The 12520-nt window shown below is 40.7% G+C and overlaps 1 protein-coding gene across 2 annotated transcripts in view; it reads left to right on the top strand.

The window, feature by feature from the left end:
- Positions 1-12520, top strand: part of LOC107121180 (core histone macro-H2A.1) — a 71257-nt gene that overhangs the window by 41384 nt on the left and 17353 nt on the right. The window contains exons 3-6 of one of the 2 annotated variants that reach the window (XM_015424052.1): positions 909-1015; positions 1281-1478; positions 5494-5601; positions 11971-12070. In XM_015424052.1, coding sequence (XP_015279538.1) covers positions 909-1015; positions 1281-1478; positions 5494-5601; positions 11971-12070 — 513 coding nt within the window. The remainder of the gene's footprint in view (positions 1-908; positions 1016-1280; positions 1479-5493; positions 5602-11970; positions 12071-12520) is intronic. The other variant, XM_015424053.1, reaches the window with a different exon arrangement.

Raw genomic sequence — 12520 nt, 5'->3', positions numbered from 1 at the left:
TACCCCCATCTCTATCAGTCTAACCCCCTTCTGTTAACCTACTGGGGACATGAATGGACGTGGCAACCGTAGTGTCTCAGGAAAAGAAACACACACACTCCGGTGAAGATCTTGGTCTATATATGTTTGAGGATATGAATAAATTGTGACAGTGTATGAATGGAACAGTGTAAGAGCCCCCAACCCCTATAATTCAGTGAGGGTTTTGTTTTTGAGTGAGGGTCTGTTATTACAGGGGGTTGGGATTATCCTGTCTGCTGCTGAGTGATAGAGTTACCAGCTCTGTGTTGGGAAATACTTGGAGATTTGGTGGGTGGAGCCTTTGGAGGGTGGTGTTTGGGAAGGGGAGGAACCTCAGCAGGGTATAATACAATAGAGTCTACTCTCCAGAGCAGGGGACTTTCCAGGGGAACTGATCTTGGTTGGCTGGAGATCACTTGTAATAGCAGATCTCCAGTTGCCACCTGTAGGTTGGTAGCCCTAGTTTGTGTGAGAGAGGACCTGATGTGTGAAATGGGCACGGCTGTCTATATATCTTAAAAGAGACAAGAAGGGTGCAGAATATGACATCGTGACCTACATGTAAGCTAGAACTTGAGAAAGAGAGGCTGTTGAGTGTGGTAGGCACTCTGTATGAGTAGAGAAGGGGCAAAATAAATTGGGTTAATGTCCAGTTGTGTGAGGCATGTTTTATCTGGATATGAAGTCCTGCATACCTTTTATAGATCTGATGGTTTAGCAGTGTTTCCTGTGTTGAGGATTGCAATGAATTTACAAACAAATGATACCTTAGTTTTTGCCGATGAGATGTAAGGGGTATTGTTTAGTGTGTGTGTGTGTGGGGGGGGTTATTCACTTAAACAAAGTACTTTTTAATTAAGAAGATTTTTAAAAATATTCCCTGGCAGCGGAAATTCTTGAATTGGCTGGAAATGCAGCACGGGACAACAAAAAGGGTCGTGTCACTCCTAGACATATCCTGTTGGCTGTAGCAAATGATGAAGAGTTAAATCAGGTAAGGTGCTAGAATTTCCTTTAGGGTTTTTAAAAAATTCTTTCATAAATTTAAATTTGTAATTCAGGACCTTTGAAAAGGTTTGTAGTTGGCCCAGCTTAATTACAGGAATGGAAATGTATCTAGAACTGTTACAGCTTAAAACTACCATGTAACCAATGTTGCTTTGTAAGGAACTAAGAAATTAAAGCAAAGCATTTCCGTGGCTTCAGTCACAAGGACCTTCCAGTTTTAAAAGTGCTTTTTTGTCTTATTTGTATTTAAGCTGTTGAAAGGTGTCACCATAGCTAGTGGTGGTGTATTACCGAACATTCATCCAGAGTTGCTGGCAAAGAAGCGAGGATCAAAAGGAAAACTGGAAGCTATCATCACTCCACCCCCAGCTAAAAAAGCAAAATCTCCTTCACAGAAGAAAATCACAGCAAAGAAAACAGGTAGCAAGAAAGGAGCAAGAAAATCAAAGGTATTCTGATATTTAATATTCAGTGCTTATGTCATGACCCCAGGGGAGTTGCCACCTTCCACTGCCACCACTCTGGACTTCGGGTCCCTTGAGAAGGCCCAAAGTACCCTCCCAAACCCATCCAAAATGCCCCCTTTTAAGCCAAGAACATAGGCATGATGACCAGGCAGAGAACAATTAAACAAATGGTTTATTAACACAGTACTGGGGCAAGGAAAACAAGACAAGGTGCTTTAAAATATATAACAGTGTTTAAAGGAAAAATAAATGAATATAATGTGACTACCTAGTTCACTTAACTGGTTACTACTTCAAGGCCCACAGCCTGCCAGGCCTTCTGCCTGTACTCACTGTCCCAAGTGAGGGATCTTTCTCTCAGACGAGTCCCCTCAGTTTAGCTCTGTGTGAGGTCAGACCACAGAAGAGCAAAGAACCCAGTTTCACAGTTCAGAAAGCTTAAGATCCATTCCCTCACACAGTCTCTGTACACTGATTGGCTACAACTGTTGCTAAGCAGATATTAGGCTGTCTACTTTCCACTCCCACACTGGTCTCTCCTGGGACCAGGACACACTAGGCCTTGTTCCCAGTCCTGCACAGATCATGACAGCTTATATGAAGGGAACCTGCAAGGATTTGCAGGTGTCACTTCATTTTCCCCCATATCCCCTTCCTACACACTATATTCTATTTCTCTTGCCCTGGCAGCCTCCATATCCCCTTCCCTTTTCCTGCTTCCTTCTCTCTTTCCCACTCATCAGCCTGCCCTGATTCCCTTGTCTTTAGCTTTACTTATTATTTATTTAATTCATTCATAATCTGCCTGTCTTCACAGTGGGCAACCAAACACCTTTTATCATTCTCCTCCCTTTTATCCTCACAACAACTTCGTTAAGTAAGTTACACTGAGAGTGAGTGACTGGCCCAGGGACAGCTATTCATGGCAGATTGGGGATTCAAACCTGGGTCTCCCAGATCCTAGTCTGATATTCTTGCCACTGCACCACACTGGCTTTCGTGTGGTAGCTGTTGTCAAATAGTGGTGAATCATCAGGTGGTCATCACTAGGCCTTGGTGAGTTATGCAGGTTTTCCCATTGTGAATCATCTAGTAGGTGCTGCCAGGCCTGGGTCCAATGAGTCGTCCTTTCAGGGCAGGGGGAAGGGGAGGTCTGTGAGGCCAAAACAGTCCTGAAAAAGTCTCTACCCCCTACCCCTGCTTTTTACTGACAGAAACCAAAGCTTGAAGGCTAGCAATATTGTTGTGGTTGCCTAAGAACACTCACAATAGCTTTCTTAAAGCTACAGATGCTGCTTCTGTAATTGGAATATCCCCCCCCCCCCAGTGGATTTTTTCCAGCCTTTTCTGCAATCCTGGGGCTTTTCTGTGGGCTGTAGAAAGATCTGTATTGTCTGTTCATGGTTCTCATCTCTAGATTTAAGTATCCATAGATGGAGCCATGCTGAAAATGTATATTGATTTATATGTTTCTTAATTCTGTTTTATTTGAAGAAAGCTTATCTGTCCCCAGAAAATAATATAAGCTACCCTCTGAGAAGGGGAAGTGACATGGTATATCCTGTTCTTGTCAGATCTCAGAAGCTAAGCAGGGTTGGTACTTGGAAGGGAGACCACCAAGGAAGACTCTGCAGAGGAAGGCAATGACAAACCACCTGTGCTTCTCACTTGCCTTGAAAGCCCCTTGCTGGGATCGCCATCAGTCAGCTGTGACTTGATGGCACTTTATATGCACACACCTTTGAAGGAGGGCAGTGCACCATATACTGCATACCCCTGTGTTTTTCCATAGAAATCAAGGTCAGCACTCGAGGCTTTAGTACTCACATATCAATGCCTATTCAGTCATTCTCCCTGGTTTCTGTTCATTAGCAAAATCTTTGTGTAGGAGGAGTCCTGTTTCTGAAACCTTCATCTCTGTGAAGCAGTCTCTACAAGGAAATATTTCCCAATTTTACTGCATTGTACTTCTCCTATTGCATCAGCTCTGTAAGAGAACCAGACAGCTTGCACATCATGAACTATATGTTTTTGGACAGTCCCATATTTTACACAAGAACATACATTACACAAGAACCCAGGAGAGATAGCCTCTCTGGATTTACAGACACAGCCACCAGGATCTCTAGATTAATCCCTCACCAGCCTGAGATTAGAGATCCAGAATCTCAGTTGGCATGTGGATTTTACACTTCCACAACTCTGTCTAGAGCTGTACAGTTAATCTTAGCAAGGTAGCATAATTGGTGAGTGGTTTAAACAACAGGACGTAGCTTGGAGTCAGTTACACATCAAGCAGACACTATTTATAAACAAGAATACAGTTTATTCAGTACAGGCTTGCAATCAGACTAGAAGAATTCAAAAGAACAACCTAAGTAATGTTTTGCCTTACTACACAATAATAAGCATATTTACCAAGTCAGGAACAAGTATCAGTCCAGAATAGTCCCAAGGGATTTGGAACAAGAAGTCCATCTTTGGAAGCATGCAGCCATGTGCTCAGCTGCACAAAAGAGTTCTTTGTTCTGCCTCAGACCACATGGCAGGACAAGAGCATTTCAGTGTCCATCCCAAATCTTACAACCAGGAACAGAACAGAGCGAGAGAGCTTCTCTCATTGGGTTTAAACAGATATAGGGCAATTCCAGTTTTCAAATTAGCTCTGGCCAGGAGCCAATTGAAGTAGACAGGGGGTGTCCAACTTTTGGGTTGTCATGGCTACAACTTCTGCCTACTAGAAGTGTGAAGACTATGTGGTTATATGGCAGGCTATTGAGCCTCTCTGACCAAATGGTCAGCCATCTGGCTTGTAACAGGAAACAAGGTATCAGAAAGACATTTCAGGGAAGACATGAAGCCTATAGAAAGCAATATTTCTATACAGATGGTACAACTCAAAGGAAGCATGATTAAAAATATTTAAGCCAATTTGCTCATACTTTACATTATATGAAATATAAGCTTCTTAGTATGTGTGTCTTATATTTATTTGCCTGCTTTGCTGTTTTTATCCTTTGAGAAGAAACAAGCACAAGATAGCTTTGCCTTGCCAGTAATACTGTATATTCACAGCACCATACTAAGCAAAATAACACCCTTCTAAGAATATTAACTTCAATGGACTTAGGAGGGTAGTGAAACTCTGCTTAGGGGTGGTGTAAATCTCAACCTTTTTATAGACTTCAAAACAGCATCAGGGGCACAAATTCAATTAGGGCCACAGTGCAGGAGAAGTTAACCCATGATCAAAATTATAAAAAACTCAAAATTCCCTCTCACCTGCTATTAGCAGCAGGGCAGGGGAGATGACAGGTAGGTACAATCTTGATTTGGTATACTGTGGATGGAAATTAAGTTAGATGACTTCCCTTTAGATGAATATCTGCATTGGATCTATATATGTTTTAAATGATCCAGGAAGATCTATATGGCTGTAATTTGTGAGTGCTTCTATTTTTATCTGATCAAGATTCTGTACATTCATAGTGTTGTGAAGAATTTGTAAAAAGTAAAGACTTCGTGAAGACTAACAGTGCAGTCTTTACAAATACTTTCCTGGGAGTACACCCCATTAAATAGGACTGCTTAGTATTGTTCTCTTAAGTCTTCCTGGTGATTTAAATTCTCATCCAATATTCCTAAAAATAAACCTACAGTGATTTTTCACAATTTTCATAATTTTTCACTTTTAATCTCCATCCCCAACTATAAAAGGAATCCAGCAACTTCCCTACTATTGCATAAACATTTATGCTGCATTTCAGCAGTGGAAAAGAGGTTCATAGTGCTTCAATACAAAATGCAATAGGGTCAGACCTGCCCATAGTGTGCTGGTGACCTGGTCTCCAGTCGCAAGACCTCTAATAAAGGGCCTTTGGGCAACTTCTTTCCCCCAGGGGGTATCTGCAGTATACTGTCTCTCTGTGTGTACTTGGTATGGTCACATCTATCTATTTAAAGTTGGATTTATGTATTTATTTGTTTGCATGATAAGAAACAAGGAGAGGTCAGCAAATCAGCAAGTGCTGACAGCACAACAGAAGGCACTCCAACAGATGGCTTCACTGTCCTGTCTACTAAAAGTCTATTCCTTGGGCAGAAGGTAGGTTTGAGCATATGATTTAAAGTATTCTTATGTTCAGTGTTCCTTGGGAGATACTTTCGTGCCTCCATACTTTAATTGAAGTGCACCTGTCTTTGAAATTCTTCTCCATATGCCATACTGAGCACATCTAGAGAACATAAGAACATAAGAACATAAGAACATAAGAGACGCCAATGTTGGATCAGGCCAAAGGCCCATCCAGTCCAACACTCTGTGTCACACAGTGGCCAGAAATACCAGTGCCATCAGGAGGTCCAGCAGTGGGGCCAGGACATTAGAAGCCCTCCCACTGTTGACCCCCCCCCCAAGCACCAAGAAGACAGAGCATCACTTGCCCCAGAGCCCCTAGCTATACCTTGTGGCTAATAGCCACTGATGGACCTCTGCTCCATATGCTTATCTAATTCCCTTTTGAAGCCGTCCATGCTTGTAGCACCCACCACTTCCTGTGGCAGTGAATTCCATGTGTTAATCACTCTTTGGGTGAAGAAGTACTTCCTTTTATCCGTTCTAACCCGACCGCTCTGCAGTTTCATGGAGTGCCCACGAGTTCTTGTATTGTGAGAAAGGGAGAAAAGTACCTCTTTCTTTACCTGCTCTTTCCCATGCATAATCTTATAAACCTCGATCATGTCACCCCTCAGTCGTCTTTTCTCCAAGCTAAAGAGCCCTAAGCGCTTTAACCTTTCCTCATAGGGAAAGTGTTCCAACCCTTTTATCATTCGAGTTGCCCTTTTCTGCACTTTTTCCAAAGCTATAATATCCTTTTTAAGGTGTGGTGACCAGAACTGCACACAGTATTCCAAATGAGGTCTCACCATTGATTTATATAGGGGCATTATTATATTGGCTGATCTGTTTTCAATACCCTTCCTAATAATCCCCAGCATAGCATTGGCCTTCTTTATTGCAGTCACACACTGTCTCGACATTTTCAGTGAGTTATCCACTACAACTCCAAGATCTCTCTCTTGCTCAGTCTCTGCCAGTTCAGACCCCATCAATGTGTATTTATATTTAGGATTTTTGGCTCCAATGTGCATCACCTTGCACTTGGCCACATTGAACCCCATTTGCCATGTTGACGCCCACTCGCCCATCCTTGACAGATCCCCTTGGAGTGCCTCACAATCCTCACTGGTTTTCACCACCCTGAACAACTTTGTATCATCCGCAAATTTAGCCACTTCACTGCTTACTCCCATCTCCAAATCATTAATGAACAAGTTAAAAAGCAGTGGACCAAGTACTGATCCCTGCGGTACCCCACTGCTTACCACCCTCCACTGAGAAAATTGCCCACCTACACTCACTCTCTGTTTTCTATGAACTAGCCAGTTTTTGATCCATAAAAGGACTTGTCCTTCTATCCCATGATTTTTGAGCTTACTTAGGAGCCTTTGATGAGGAACTTTATCAAAAGCTTTCTGGAAGTCAAGGTAAATAATATCTATTGGATCCCCCTTGTCCACATGTTTGTTCACCCCCTCAAACATCTCCTTGGCCATTAAGCAATTATTTTCTCTCTAGATATGTAATTATTATCTTACAGAATTCCATCAGCACAAAGCACACAAGTCCCTGTCCTCAAGAAGCTTACAGTCTAAAATAAACAGCAGCAAAACAAGAGAGAGAGAGAAGGGGGTGGGCAAGGAATGGATGTGGGCAGAGAGTTTACCCATACTTTAAATTTGGTTACAGTTGGAAATGAAGATTAAGGGAAAAGGAAGGTTTGGAGAGGAATTTATTGGTGAAGAGAGAGCTGGTATGACATACATGTTCAGGGAGCCAAGTATGCAGGGCGCCAAGGGGGAATGGGCAAAATTATGATGGAGAGCAAGAGGTCTTCAAGTAATGGGTGGTGGTGGAGTAGGGGGGAGTGTATCACAGACAGGTATATAACAGGAAATAAAGTACTAAACTTAATATGGGCCCAGAATGCACTGCAGTAGAAAATCAGCAGAAAGGTTGTTTTAGCTCTTATTCCTTTACCTGTTCTCCCTGGACATTCTTCCATACACACTCTTGCCCTTTGAGACAAGTATGAGATTGGAAATAATTCTGTTGGATTGGGTAGGAAGGTGGAAGGAAGATTTGCAAGGAAGAATCAGTAGGAGAGAAAAGCCCCTCCCCTTTTTTTGTTCACTGGTTTCATATCCTTATCCTTGCATTCATATTATAAGATAAATATGTTTCTGGGAACATGTGGTTCAGATCTCATTGCATGAGCAAAGAAGCATTATATAGGGAAAATATTTAAAATTGGGGTGTAAAACATTGAATTATATACATTTTAAATAATTCTTTTTGTTTTCTCAGTGTGTCTGTTTTCTTTGGTTAATTCATATTGATTTCACATTGTTGGGAAAAGGAGTTGTTATGCATACATTTTATATTCAAGAGTCGTATTTTCTTTTGGGATAGAGAAGGCTTGAATATATGTACTAGAAAAACATTTGTTTTAATGTTTTGTTATTAGTGGCCTTAAAAATGCATATTATTAATATTCCATCTGTCGTATTCTGCTGATGTGAAGATGATCCAAACATGTTGTCACCATACATCCACTAAATATTGAAAACTATATTTGGTTCTAGTTCTTGTTAGAAGTAACATGCTGATGTAACATGCTAAAGATATATGAAGAAACACAACATGGACTTGTGTTCTTGCACAGTAGCTCCCCATGCTACTGGCAAATCCCTTTTGAAACTGAGGGGGCTTTCAGAATGGATTGCAATATGGCATGAAGGCCTGCCTTTCTAAAACAAAAAACAACATTGGATGCCTAAAGTAGCTCTTTGGATCCTGACCCATATGTATTAGATTGAATAGATGTCTGAATTGACTGAAAATGAGTGGCTTCTTACATACTTTCAGCTTAATAGAATGCATTTCAGTATTTTTATCTGGATGCTTAACCTAATTTTATGCTGGATGGAATTAAAATTATCTGTTCAGCAGTAAAGCCAAGGGATACAATGTTAAGGCTCGGACTTGTTGTGACTTACCAATGCCTTGACATGTGGCAAAATAATCACAGATGCACTTAATATGTCTATTGGTATTGATATTATTTTTCCTACATGGAAGTGAACTCTTCCATGCTGAATTTGAAGCAGCTCTAATCTCAGGCCTTTTAACTCCCTTATTATCCTTTGTGTTACTGACACATTGGTGCCTCACCTCTAATTGCTCCCTCCAGGTGCTGATAAGAGGCACAGGGGTAAGAGGTTTACAGCTGCTTTTAAATGTGCAGAGAGAACCATGCAGCTTGTCTTTACTAACTTGTTTTAAGTGTCTCCACAATAATGGGTTTTTTAAAAAATGAATTTTTGACACTTAAAAGTGACCATATTGCCTACTAGCAAACTTTCATGGCCACAATCAGACATGCAGCGTTTCATTGTCCCTTTCTGAGAGCAGGGATGTGCTCCATTTTGCCATGAGGATTTTTTGTGCAATCATAGAGCAGAAATAAGCCCTTGCATTTGCTAGCAGCACTGTTCACGTGTTCACTGGTGCATGAGCAGCATAGTATTGTGTTATGTGCATCCAAACTCATAGGGGTATAGGATCCACAAGGAAAAAAACTGCACTCATGCATTTCAGTTCTGTGTACAAGTTGCTTAAATAGATGCAAGTATGGACTGGTATGACTAGACAGCAAAAGAATGGGGGAGGGACTGGTTCAGATGTAGTTTGGATCATCTCTTAACTGAATCAGAAGTGGCCTATTGCAGTAGTGGTCACACAATATTATCCACATGTCCTTTCCACTGTAGGCAAATCTGCCCCACTTACCTTGATCATGACTAAATGTTGTATCAAGACTGAACTTAAAAGTGATGCCGATGTACTCAGGTTCCTTACTTTGTATAACCTGATCAAGCAGGAACCTTAACTGCTAATTATACATTATACACAAGTACTTTTGTGATGCTTTTTAATATAGATGACAAGCATTATAGGAGAAGGGAAGAAGCAATGGGGAAGGGTACTCAACCCTTTCTCTATCAGGTCCTCCAGCAGTAATTCTCCAAATAGCAAGGTAGTAGGGCAACTGCAGAAGGAAACTTTGGCTTCCAGGTCCTGCTTGTAGGCCTTCTGGGGGCATTGGATTAGCTACTGTGTGAAAGAGGATGCTGGACTAGATGGAACTTTGGTCTCATCCAGCATACCTACTCTTATTTTCTTCTTTTTCACTGCTCCAGATATTTTTCCCCAAATGGATTTTCTCCCCACCAGATTCCAGCCATTTGTCTGCAAGAGTCACTATGTACCTGCAACCCCACAGTGCAGAACAACTTCGGAGAGTTTATTTGGAATTAAAAAATGATAAGCAGGGAACATATTTTCCTCTCACTTCCCTGAAGCATCTGCACTCCATCACCATCCTGGACTGGCTTCTCATTTTAAAAAAAGAAATGGTATAAGGGCTTTCTTACAGACATTTGTCTGTAAGCATGTAGTTAGCACCCAAGACATTTAAGATACATAAGGAAAGCAATGGGGAGAACGCATGAAATTCTATGTCCCACTACCTGTATCTTATCACTGTTATGAAATCCATACATGGCCATGTGTTGCAGACAGAATTAATATTACATGAACCACAATGGTCTACACTTGCTAAGTTCTCCCACAGAATACTGGCAGTTGTAGGACACAGAAAACAAAGAGGATGATTAACATTTGGGATTTACATTTTCTCAGATGTGTATAGTCATGAGTCCCTCCATGAGTGTATTTTCTTTAGTGTCAGTTGGACCTTATTGTTTGTTTGTTTGTTTGCTTTTTGTTTGGGGACATTAGTTCCTTGTAGTCAAACACATGGCTCAAACCATTTTGTTACAAAAAAGCCCAAAACAACACTTGAGGTGCACAAAATAATTGCCATGCTCAAGAAGATGTTTAACAGCCGATGTTCACAGTTCATTCAGATCAACATATACGCCCATGTTCTTTGTTGTGAGTGTTAAGGAAGCACTAAAATGATTTTTTGCATATTTCTGGTTTTCAAACCAGCCCTCTCTGATCTCATCTCTGCACAGCTCCCTTCATTTCAGTGAAAGCTGTGCTTCTAACTTTGAGGACTGAGCTACTTTCTTGATGCTTTGTTTTCCTTTATAAAAACTGCTATTTGTCCTTACCCCCCTTTTCATGTTATTTAATTAAATACTTGGTTGTATCTAGCAATGTGTGAGATAAAGACATTGACAGTTGCAGATCTTTCGCATGTTCCCCTCCCCATTTATAATCCCAGAAAAATTTATTCCTAAATTCATTGGACCCACATGATCTAATAGTCATGTGGATTGGAAGGCTGGAGAGGAAAGGCCCTTTGTTCTGAAAGTGGAGCTCCACTGACAAAAGGGAGCAATTTTCCACCTCACCACTGCAGCCTCCTGTGTGACAATTACTCCATCTAGGTCCTGCAGACCTGGGAATAAGTTTTCCTGGTGTCAGAAAGGACTGTTGGGGGGGGGGGGGGAAGAAAGCCAGGAAGACCCATGGTCTTTGTGTTGGAACCAACTCACCGTCAAAATAACCAGTAAAACAAAAATTACCTGGCCGTGGCACCAATCCAGAGAAAGTCTATCACAATAACATTACATTCAAAAAGTTTTAGATTCATATTTTGTGATTAACCTTAGTTCCAATGCTTTCAATTGAGTTTCTCTAGACTTGGGCATGTTTTTGCAAATGTTCTTGAGATGGTTCTTATACATGGTAATACAAGGGTGGAAACATTTTGTGTAGCTGTGTGTCAGTTTCACACATTATTACACATTGAGCTTTGTCACACAAAGGAAATGAAAGTACCATGTACCAGATTCAGTTACTGTCACTGACAGAAGTAATTCAGAAATGTAGTAATTTCATTTGAACTTTGTCATTCAGACCAGTAAGGGGGAGAGCACATTTCCCAACAGAGTTTATATGCGTATAAATGCATTTAAACAAAAACATCAGCAAACAAAACGGTTCAGTATAAACACATCAGATGTACATATGTTGTACAGTAGCCACCTGTGACCAGCCATAACAGGAAGCAATAGTATGTATACTAGAGACCAAATAGCCCATTCATCCTTATCAGGTACAAAACCGTGATAAGCTAAAACTTCAGCTTAACAAATGTTTCTTTACAGAATCATGTTTGAGTCTTGTGTTTGCAATGTAATTCTGTTTGGTTTGTCCTTTTACCAATAACTTCCTTTATGACCCACCATTTATTTTGCACATTTTTTTTGCAGTGATGCTATCCCCATCTGCGTTGCAAATCTTTCTTTTCTGCAGCTTCTCTGTGTGATTTTCCCAACTGTCCTGTTGTTATTTCCCACCTCATGCTTTTCTTTTCAGCTGAACCTTATTCACAGTGAAATCAGTAATTTAGCCGGCTTCGAAGTGGAGGCCATTATCAATCCCACCAATGCTGACATTGACCTTAAAGATGATCTAGGTAAATGGGGATTGGGCTGTTGCAACTAACAGTCACACAAAAATTATGGAATTCGTGTGTAATTTCAAGTTTCATAATTCCTGAAAGCATATTATGGGACAATTGTACATGTCCAAATTTCCATACGTTATAGTTGCACATTGACTATCATGAAATTAATTTCAGAGTCACTGAAATATTTTTCCATAATAATCAAATGTGACTGTTAGTTCTTCATTGGGGGGATGTTTCTTTTGGATTCTTGGAGAACATACACATATATATCTATATGTATATAGATAATCATCAAGTTGTTTTCAAAATAAGCAGTTTCTCCATTCTGGAACACATTTCTGTTTTCATTGACATTAAAGTAGTCATAGAGATTCATAAAGATAGGCCATAAGCTTGTAGATACCCCCCAGCCCTTCCATCTTTTCAAGTGTAATTAAATCAGCTTCCTGTTCAGTT

The sequence above is a fragment of the Gekko japonicus genome, unplaced genomic scaffold (genome assembly GCF_001447785.1).
Source record: "Gekko japonicus isolate JY-2015 unplaced genomic scaffold, Gekko_japonicus_V1.1 scaffold582, whole genome shotgun sequence".
Classification (NCBI taxonomy): domain Eukaryota; kingdom Metazoa; phylum Chordata; class Lepidosauria; order Squamata; family Gekkonidae; genus Gekko; species Gekko japonicus.
This window is presented reverse-complemented; position numbering and strand designations above follow the sequence as displayed.